This window comes from Dipteris shenzhenensis, chromosome 16 (assembly GCF_047967505.1).
Source record: "Dipteris shenzhenensis isolate YYH24624 ecotype China chromosome 16, Dip_SZ_1.0, whole genome shotgun sequence".
In the NCBI taxonomy this organism is placed as follows: Eukaryota; Viridiplantae; Streptophyta; class Polypodiopsida; order Gleicheniales; family Dipteridaceae; genus Dipteris; species Dipteris shenzhenensis.
The window spans coordinates 17877047-17887684 of NC_141611.1; the positions used below are offsets into that span (position 1 = coordinate 17877047).

The 10638-nt window shown below is 43.2% G+C and overlaps 1 protein-coding gene across 1 annotated transcript; it reads left to right on the top strand.

The window, feature by feature from the left end:
* The first annotated feature begins 7988 nt into the window (after positions 1-7988).
* On the top strand, positions 7989-9961 carry LOC147892634 (uncharacterized). The gene is made up of 2 exons (XM_087387677.1): positions 7989-9440; positions 9605-9961. The coding sequence occupies exon 1, from the start codon at positions 8216-8218 to the stop codon at positions 9419-9421; it is 1206 nt and encodes a 401-aa protein (XP_087243803.1). The 5' UTR covers positions 7989-8215; the 3' UTR covers positions 9422-9440; positions 9605-9961.
* Positions 9962-10638: the final 677 nt, after the last annotated feature.

Here is a 10638-nt window from a genome sequence, read left to right on the forward strand (position 1 = left end):
ACATCACCCAGACAGGAGGCATCTTGATGGATGCGCGGGGGAAGGACATAATGGCCTTCATGCGCTCTGTAATTGCTAACAATTACAGAGATTGCTTTATCCACTATAAAGACCACCCAAAGAGGTTGGCTGATAAGACCCTCGCTACTGTTCGCTCTAGGTATCCTAACCCCCCCAATCGCCAGTTCACAGATAAATGGGGGAAGTCAAAGATTGTTACGATACTTAGCAATAAAAGATCTTCCCTTAAGAGGCAGGCACTAGCGGAGCTTGCCAGACTTGAGGCAGGTCAACCTCCAAGGGGCCCGCCCCACACCACTCAGAAGCATGAGTGGAAGAAGGCAATGAAGTCAGCGAGGGAGGAGCCCAGTCTGCAGCACGTGGAGGCACGGAGGATCCAGATGGAGGAGTATGGGAGCGTGCATTTTGGAGCAGGGGGTGTTGAATCATGGGAGGCCCAATTTGTAAGTATCGATCTCAAATTATATTGCTTATGTAGTTTATTAGGAGGTTGGTTGTTTCTTTGTACTAATCCCTCCACAAAGTGTATCGCGGTCATGCAGCTTGAGATCGTGGGCAGATACCCTACTCCAGTGGAGACAGCCTACCACGCCACCATCGCAGAGGAGATACATGGAGGCACTTCTATGATGACGGGTTGATTACTGAGGAGCAGTATACCCGAGCTCCTGGACAGGCCCCCCAGGTATTTGAAAGTAATTAAATAATGCCAAAATTATAAGTAAAGATTTGATTTTTCATACATTGATATATGTTGTCCCTTGTTTACAGGGCGCCCCTGCACAAGACGACGAGGAAGACGAGGAAGGAGGTGCAGAAGGGAGCGCAGAAGGCAGCGCAGAAGGGAGCGTGGAAGGCAGCGAGGATTAGTCGTAGAAGTAGTGCTACTATTCTTTTTTGTACTTAAAGCCATTGGCTTGGCTTCGTGCCTCTTGTATATAGACTCCTCTTATTTTTTGTACTTGAAGCCACATGACATGGCTTAGCTTCCTTATTTTTTGTACTTGGAGCCACATGACGTGGCTTAGCTTCGTGCTATATGTATATACAAGCACTTTTTGAGCTTTCAATTTTATTGCGTTTTGGAGTTGTAATATTTTATTTGGAATTGTAATTAAAATGCAGTTGGCTGTAAGAATTGAATTACAGAATGTGGATATGGGATTCTTGTAACTATATAGCATACACAACATACACAGTATTCTGTAAAATTTTTTTTAAAAAAAAGGCGCGTCTATCAGTGCGTTTAAAAATGCGTTTATATTCGCGTCTGTCTGTTCGACTTGCGTCTATACGTGCGTCTATCAAAGCGTTTATATGCGCGTCTATTTACGCGTGTATGAGCGCGTCTATATGCGCGTAAGTCTGATATATAGACGCGCAATTAGACGCGGGTGGCAGATATTCGCATGTGGATGCTATGCGATATGACGAAAACAAGCGCAACTGACACTGATATCTATTTATCCCATGATCAGCACCAAAATTTGCAAGGGTCTTAAAACAAGTTGTTTTAATTTCCTTGCAAAGTGTAAGGTGCATCAAATGCTGGATGTAATACCGGGAACCAAGAATGCCCATATTTGCATGTGGATGCTATGTATGTGAAGTAAAAATGCACAACGAACATCCGCATCCATATATCCCACCGTCGGATCAGCACCAAACTTTTCAAGGGTCTTGGAAAAATATATTTTGATGTCCTTGCAAAGTATCAGGTGGATCAAATTCCATATGAGGGAATAAGAAGCCAGATATACACATGTGGATGTTACACGATATGAAGGAAAAATGCGCAACGGACATCGATATCCATATATCCCACCGTCAGATCAGCACCAAAATTTGCAAGGGTCTTAAAAAAAGTTGTTTTAATGTCCTTGCAAAGTGTAAGGTGCATCGGATGTCAGATGTCACTAGGGAACAATGCTCATATTCACATGTGGATGCTATGTATATGAGGGAAACAAGTGCAAACGGACACCGAGATCCATATACCACACCGTCAGATTATCACTAGACTTTGCACGAGTCTTAAAACAAGTTTTTTTAATGTCCTTGCGAAGTGTAAGGTGCATTGGATACCGGATGTGACATCGGGGAATTAGAATGCCCATATTTGCATGTGGATGCTATATATGTGAACACAATGGACATCTGTATCTATATATCCCACCGTTCGATTAGCTCCAAAATTTGAAAGGGTCTTTGAAATTTTGGTTTTAATTTCCTTCCAAAGTATCACATGAATCGGATGCCATATGTGCCATTAGGGAGCAAGAATACACATATTCACACGTGGATGCTACGCGATATGAAGGAAAAATGTGCAATGGACACCGACATTCATATATCCCACCATCGGGGATCAGCACCAAACTTTGCAAGGGTCTTAAAACAGGTTGTTTTAATGTCCTTTAATAGTGTAAGGTGTATTAGATATCGAATGTGACATCGGGGAACAAGAATGCCCATATTTGCATGTGGATGCTATGTATGTGAAGGAAAAATGCACAATGGACATCCGCATCCGTATATCCCACCGTTGGATCAGCACCAAACTTTGCAAGGGTCTTGCAAAAATTATTTTTAATGTCCTTGCAAAGTATCAGGTGGATCAAATGCCATATGTGCCTCTGGGGAACAAGAAGGCAGATATTCGCATGTGGATGCTATGCGATATGAAGGAAAAATGCGCAAGGGACACCGATATCCATATATCCCACCATTGAATCAGCACTAAACCTTGCAAGAGTCTTAAAACAAGTTGTTTTATTGTCCTTTCAAAGTATATAGAAGGTGCATCAGATCCCGTATGTGACACCGAGGAGCAAGAATGCCCATTTTTGCATGTGGATGCTATGTATGTGAAGGAAGAATGCACAATGGAAATCCGCATCCTCATATCACACCTTCTGATAAGCACCAAACTTTTCAAGGGTCTTAAAACAAGTGGTTTTAATGTCCTTGCAAAGGTGCATGTGGTACTATATGTGCTACTAGGAAGGCAGTTTGTCCACATCCACATATGCAGATCATACGTATGTCAAGGAAAAATACACAACAAACAAGGACATCCATATGTCCCACCATTGGATAGGCATTGAAATTTGCATAATTTTCAAACTAAATGTTGACGTTTATCTCCTTGCAAACTCTCAAGTTCATCGGATGCCAGATATGCCATGTGTAAGGTGCATCGGATGCTGGATGCGACATCGGGGAACAAGAATGCTCATATTCACATGTGGATTCTATGTATACGAAGGAAAATTGCACAACAGACACCGATCACATCTGTATACCACACTGTCGAATCGGCACCAAATTTGCACAGGTCTTAAAACAAGTGGTTTTAATGTCCTTGTAAAGGGTCAGTTGCATCTGGTACTATTTGTGCTCTAGGGAAGGCACATGTGGGTTTGAATACGTATGTGAAGGAAAAATACACATTGGACAAGGACATCGATCCATATGTCCCACCATCGGATTGGCCCTACATTTTGCACAAGTCTTAAATTAATTGTTTTTAATGTATTTGCAAAGTCTCGAATGTGCCACCGGGAAACAAGAATGCCCATATTCGCTTGTAGATGCTATGTTTTACCACCTTTCTCCTACCTTTGCAAAGGATTAGCTGCATGAGGATTTAGGTTTTAGGTTTTAGGGCTTAGGGTCTAGGGTTTAGGGTTTAGTTTTTAGGATTTAGGATTTAGGGTTTAGGGTTTAGGGTTTAGCGTTTAGGATTTAGGGTTTAGAATTTACTTGTTGCATTTAAGGATCTAACTGCATGAGGCTTTAATTTACGGTTTAGGTTTAAGGGTTTAGAGTTTAGTTTTTAGGATTTGGGACTTAGGGTTTAGGGTTTAGGATTTGGGAGGGTTTAGAGTTTGGGGTTTATAGGGTTTAGCGTGTAGCGTTTAGGGTTTAAGAATTATGGGTTAGAGTTTAGGGATTAGGGTTTAGGATTTAGGATTTAGGATTTAGGGTTTAGGGTTTAGGGTTTAGGATTCAGGGTTTAGGGTTTAGGGTTTAGGGTTTGAATATTAATTGCGTTGTATTCTTACTTGACATAATTTTCATTTAAATATCAAATTACATTGCACATTGTATTTTTATCATTACACATTATATTTTATTTTTATCATTATACACTTGGCAATTCGAGTATTGTCCTTAAAATTAAATTTATTTTATTTTAAATACTTTAAATGTTTATTGGATGTATATAATAAATAAAATAGCATTTAAAAGATAGAAACAAGATAATTATCCTATAATTTAATTAATATAAGCTTATGTATATTGTAAAATATTCTGGTTCGTAAACATTTTGTGATCATTTTTAAAATTAAAAAACATTTAGAATACAATGCTTTTGCTTATTTCATAGATAATAAACAACTCATTTCCTCTAGCTAGTAGACTACAACAACTATATTATTAATGACTCATTATACCATGCATAACAGAAGATACATTAATTTCTTAGATGCTAATTTCCTAGATAAAGACTAATATATATAGAATCCAATTCACATTTGCTTTTTTATGTGCCATGTCGTCTAATTAATCTCTTATACATAAATAAAGAACTTTTCCTTACAATATATATATAGGAATAATGTAACACACTCTTCTAATTTCCTAGGTGACCACCCCTTTTCCTAGATAGAGGTATATATCTTAACTAGAGAATGAGATTTCCTATATAGGAATGCAACACACACGTCTTATTTCCTAGGTGAAAAGAGGGTGAAAACCTCTTTTTCCTAGATAGAGGTATCGATTTTCTATATAGAAATATCAATTTCCTATATAGAAATGTAACACACTCATCTAATTTCCTAGATGACAACCTCTTTTCCTAGATAGAGGTGTGCATTTTATCTTTTTCCTAGATATAGGTATCGATTTCCTATATAGAAATGTAGCACACTCATCCAATTTCCTAGATGACAACCTCTTTTCCTAGATAGGGCATGCATTTTATCTAGGGAAGGGTTTTCCTAGATATACATACCAAAATGCATAGTTATATATAAGAAATTTCGTCCTTTTTCCTAGTTTGTGAGGTTTTCCCTATATAGTGGATGGCTAGAAGTTCTTGTAATGCTTGGATTGGAAATTTTCTAGTGAAGAATAAAAGTTGTTACTAAATGTTCAAAATGATGGAAATTCAATTGTGGGGCTATTATCTTTTATAAACCTTAAAGATCATGATATGTTATTTAGAATATCAATCAGCATTAAGCTAGTGTTGGAATTGCATCACTCATACAGTATGCGCATTTCATTACTTCCACTTTGAACAAAGAAATTAATACTCATATACATCAATATTCCTTTAAGGTCAAGGGCCCCATGCACAACTACAAATGGATATACCTTTTTGAAGCAATGTGTATGCGTACAAGTGGTACAAAACAATAGGTGATACCTTGACATGGATAGATAGTTTTGGCCATATGTAAACTAGCTTTTATTGATGCAATCATTTAATAACATCTAGTCGATATATTTCTTAATGAAGGTTTGATCTCGATTTGATTCCTTGCTTTTCTTTATCACACGTTGACCATGTTTACAAGAAAACCCCAACATGAGCTCCATGGATATTGTGGTTTGCCCATGAGGTTTTGGATTCCATTGAGTTAATTAATAAAAGCTTTATCGTTCAAATCTTAAAGGAAAAAATAAATATATAAATACAAAAAGGGTTGTCATGTTGCTTCAAATCAAGTTGAGATTAATTTATGTCCATAATTGCCTATATTAAAAAGGGGTGCTTTAAGGGGCTTTTGGTCTATAAGGAGTTCAAAGCTTCCTCTTGAACTCACGTGCTATAGAGGGTTTTAAAGTATTAAATCCATAAGAATCACCCCCAAGGGATGCACCAAAAACTTTAACCCTAGAACATGGCGAGTTTAAAAAGGGTTAATTGTGTGAACACATACGTGGGAAATTTCTATCACTTAGTCAAAGGGGCTACGGACACACATGGGACCTTTTATTTGCAAGTAGTCAAAATATAAATCTTTTCTAAATAAAGATTATATACATGTATGGCCTATAAGTAACCAAGACTATTACATCTCTTCAATGCAAGCACATTCTAGGTAGTCTTTCGAATAGAAATGTCTAGAGGGTGTCCATGCAAAGATCTCGAGTGCCTTGTTGACTCCATATGTACTAGATTCTAAATTGCTTGTATTTGGCTCTCTAGATCGCTAGTCAAATTAGGGTCGCATGTGTTCATGTGCTAGGAGTTAAGATGACATTGAGATGACACTATAGGTGCTTGTGGATAAGTATTGATACTAAGGGCAGTAGGCAGTGGTTGAACCCACACATGCCTGTGAGTGGAGTTAAAGGGTGGGGTGGTATACAAGTTAAGGTGACATTGTAGGTGCATGTGGATGACTATTGATACCAAGGGCGATAGGCGATGGTTGAACCCACACACACCTAGGGGGGGTGGGTTTTTTTTGGGGGGAGGGGGGAGTATTGACATTGCTTTTGCACTTGAAATCTATTAATTAATTTCATTAGTGCCACCTCTAGCACAATTAACTTGATATAGATCTTCCCTCTATCTTCCAATTCATTCGACACCTTTGCTCTCACTTCTGTCCTTCTCTTCCCTCCTTTAATCCCTCCCCCTCTCTACCTCCCTCAGGCCCCCTCTCACACTCCTCCCTCCTCCCTCTCCCTCCTCCCCCTCTGTGCCTCCTCGCTCACCTCTCTTACTCCTCTCCCTCAACCTCCCTTCCTCCCCTCTCTCACTTTGCGCTGTCTCCTTTCCCTCATCTCCCCCCGCCCCCCTCTTCCTCACACTCCCTGCCTCTCCTCTTCCTCGGCCTGGCTCTCTCCCTCACTTCGCTCCCTCTACCCTCCCTCAACTCAGCCGCCCCCCTCTCCCACTCTTCCCCCTTCTCTCCACTGCTCAAGCGTATCCCCTCTCCCCTTTATATAGGTGCTCGTAGCTTGGAAGCCTCTAGAAGGAAGGTTCCAAAGTTCTGGAACACGATCAACGTAAATCAATTGCCACACTTGGGTAAATCGCCCCCCAAAATACACGAACAAATTAATTTATATGGGTTTTTCCTCGTTGGGGGCCCTATTGATACCATACAAAACTGCTCGGTACCTTTTTTGAATTCTAGCTTTTAGCCCCTCCTCTAGACGAGGGGCTAATGAGAAGGCACGAATAGTCTAAAAGATGGAGCCTTGGTTTGATTGCAAATATGTGTTCTACACCATTACGAAGAGAGCACCTAGTCAATCTCCATGGGAAGGTTTGTCTCTCTTCACTAGAGCCCCATCATTTTTGAACTTGCGTCCATGTAAATGGTGAAGAGAGCACCTAGTCAATCTCCATGGGAAGGTTTGTCTCTCTTCACTAGAGCCCCATCATTTTTGAACTTGCGTCCATGTAAATGGTCAGACTACGTTCCTGTTTTTGAATCTTCAAATGGTGCTCTATTCTCCAGCCCCTTAAACGCTATATGCACATGGGAAGAAACGTAGTACATTTGCGAAGTAGACCCAGTCACCAATTGAAATCTACCGTCGAGCAATCTCCCAGGGCCGAAAGATAATTTGTGAACATGTTCTACTCTTCGTGTGCAAGGCTCACGATATGTTTGTTTGTGTATGTTGGACGACATTGATCATCCGTTGGGCAATGGGAGGGATCTTGAAAGCGGAATTCCATGGGCCGTCATGGCTTTGAGCTGTCAGAACTGGAGCTGATTGCAGTAGGGACTTTTGGCGTAATATTTACCGGGTGGTGTTTTGTAGAATAGATGGTGACACGTCCGGAAAGCTGCTGGATACGAGACTTGTCAAAGGATTCTCCGTTCAAGTTGAAAGCATGACCTCGAGCGGAACAGCGACGTGAGGTGTGGATGAGAGTGGAGTGGAAGGGATGATGGGAGGCGACTTGGAGAGAAGAGAAGGATAGCACGAACGACGCAGAGCTGGGCAGTGAATCGATCGATCGATCGATCGCAGTAGAAGAGAGGAGTGTGCAAGTGAAACACGACATGCGATAATTTGAAGATAAGAGGGGGATTAGCGTAGAAGAAGCTGGGCAATCGATGCAAGAGTCCCGCGAAACTTACCGAAAGTCGCTGAAGTCCTCCCCATACCCAACGTCGTGAATATATAGCAAGGCCATCGGAATGCTAGTATGCCCCATCTTTTGGCCACGAGAGAGAGCAGGAAGGAGGCGAGATCGATGCAGCTGACGAGCGGCGGGGGAGGAGGGAGCTCAGGGAAGGCGAAGGAGGCGATGAATGGGAGGATGAGTAGGGGGAGGAGGAATATGATGCAGCAGCAGCAGAAGGGGGCCGGGGCCGGGGGGAAGGACAGGCACAGCAAGGTAAACACGGCGAGGGGTTGGAGGGACAGGAGGGTGAGGCTGGCGGCAGCGACGGCGGTGAGGCTGTTCGAGGTGCAGGAGAAGCTGGGGGTGGATCAACCGAGCAAGGCGGTGGACTGGCTCATGTTCAAGGCCAAGAGGGCGATAGACGAACTACAACAGCCCATGGCGGTGGTCATGGAAGATCGGCCGAGCTTCAAACTAAGCTACGTAGCTGGCGGCGCCACCTCGTTTGATCACAAAATTGGCGGCGCCGCCTCTTTTGAGAATACCGCCGCCCATAAAATTGGCGGCGCCGCCGTTTTGAATCATACTATTTTCGCCGCCACCCTCCCTGAGCCACCCTCCGTCTTCAACTCCGCCTCTTCTTCTTCTTCTTCTTCTTCTTCTTCTTCATCTCTGCTTCTCCCTCCCCACCTCCTTGACTCCCCCCTCCCCCCCGCCATCGCCATCTCCTCCTCCTCCTCCTCCACCCCCTGGACGCTTCCCCATCACCATCCCCACAGCTTCTTGCTCGATCACCCCACCCCCAACGCCGCCGCTGCACCTCCTCCTCCCTCCCTCCTCCACCCCTTGCCCGGCCCCCCCTCCGCCACTCCCTTCCCCAGCAACCGATCCTTCACTTACGCTTCCCCTCTCGCCCTCCCCGGCCTTCCTTTCAAGCTCTCCATCGCCTCCCATGGCCACTCCGGCGGCCTAGGCCTTTCCGTCGTCGGCGCTCCAGGCCCGCCGCCGCTTCCTCCTCCACAGCAGCTGGCTGCCGCCCCCCCGGCAGCTGGGGGTACCCTTCAGTCCATTTTCGGCGCCGCAGCGTGGCCTTCTCCCCACAGGGAGGCGCCGCACCATCAAACCGAGAGCTTGTTAGAGTGGTGCCCGAACGGATCTCATGGTATGTTCGAAGGAAGCGCGGGCACTTTCGACTTTGCAGCCTTCGAACTTCCAGACAGGATCCAGGGCGTCCATGAGACTCAGGGACGAAGTTTCCCTGCGTTGACGCCTCTACGTTATCCCTAGACGATTGGGACCTTCTGGGGTAATTATCCTTACGAATTGGCTTCACGATCTGCGACAAAATTTTGATTTCACCCCCGCGCTGACTGTTTCGATTTACTTATATTTCTTATGTAGAGTCAATAGGATCATCGGATGAAACTACCCAACTGCTGCTTGGTGGCTGTTTCGTGTTTTCTTTCCCAGAATTGCATCGCGAGGCGTACCTGGTTTGAAGCTATGATTGAGTACAGACTCCAAACTGGGCAGTTTGCCAAAAAAACTGTTCTTTCGCCTCGGATAAGATAGGGGCGACGGATAGAATTGCTTATTGGACCGTCGGAAGGCATACTATAGGTACTGCGTGTGCTCAGTTTGTCGTTTCGGGCGTTATTACAGTCTTCCTTGTTTTGTTTTTCGTTTCTTGTTTCGTGTGGTCAGCTTCAAACTTTTCTATAGCCCATACTTGGATGCAGTATGGGCGCTGTCTTTCTGTTCTTTTAAGGTGTAAAGGACCACATCGTTTGTTGGGAGATTGTATTTGGTGGCAGATGCACTACTTTCTGACCGTATATTTGAGAAATGATTTTCAAAGAGAAGTCATGCTTCACTCCCCTTCTTTTCCTTAAAAAACATACCAAATTATTTTTTGGGGTGCTCTAAAAAAGACCATGTCCAAAATTGGGCCAACTCCCATCGAGAGAACAACACATCTCATAGAGATCCTTTTTGGCCTGCCCTCTGGTTGGCCTTAGCAATGATGCAATTTTGGGAAAGCAGATATTAGGCATTTCTTGATTTTTCCTATTGGCTCTTCTTCATTGGACTTCAATGCAGACTTTAAAGTGGTTGACTTTCTCTCTCTCTCTCTCTGTGGTTGACTCTCTCTCTCTCTCTCTCTCTCTCACCTCTCTCTCTCTCTCTCTCTCTCTCTCTTCCCTTCTTTATCTCCTCAAGTCTTCTTACAGAGGATCTCCACCTTTTCTCCCACACCCTCTCTCTCTCTCTCTCTCTCTCTCTCTCTCTCTCTCTCTCTCTCTCTCTCCTCAAGTCTTCCTCCACACCATTTCGAGTGGATTCCTTTTTGTTTTCTTTTTTGATCTTGGGTAGGCCTTATGAATGATTGAATATCATTCACCTTGTTACTCTAAGGAGTAACGCTCATATCTTACTTAGTCTTCACTCCAACTAAGACCATGGTTAGAAGATTAAGATCCTAAACATTAACTTATTTCTAGTTC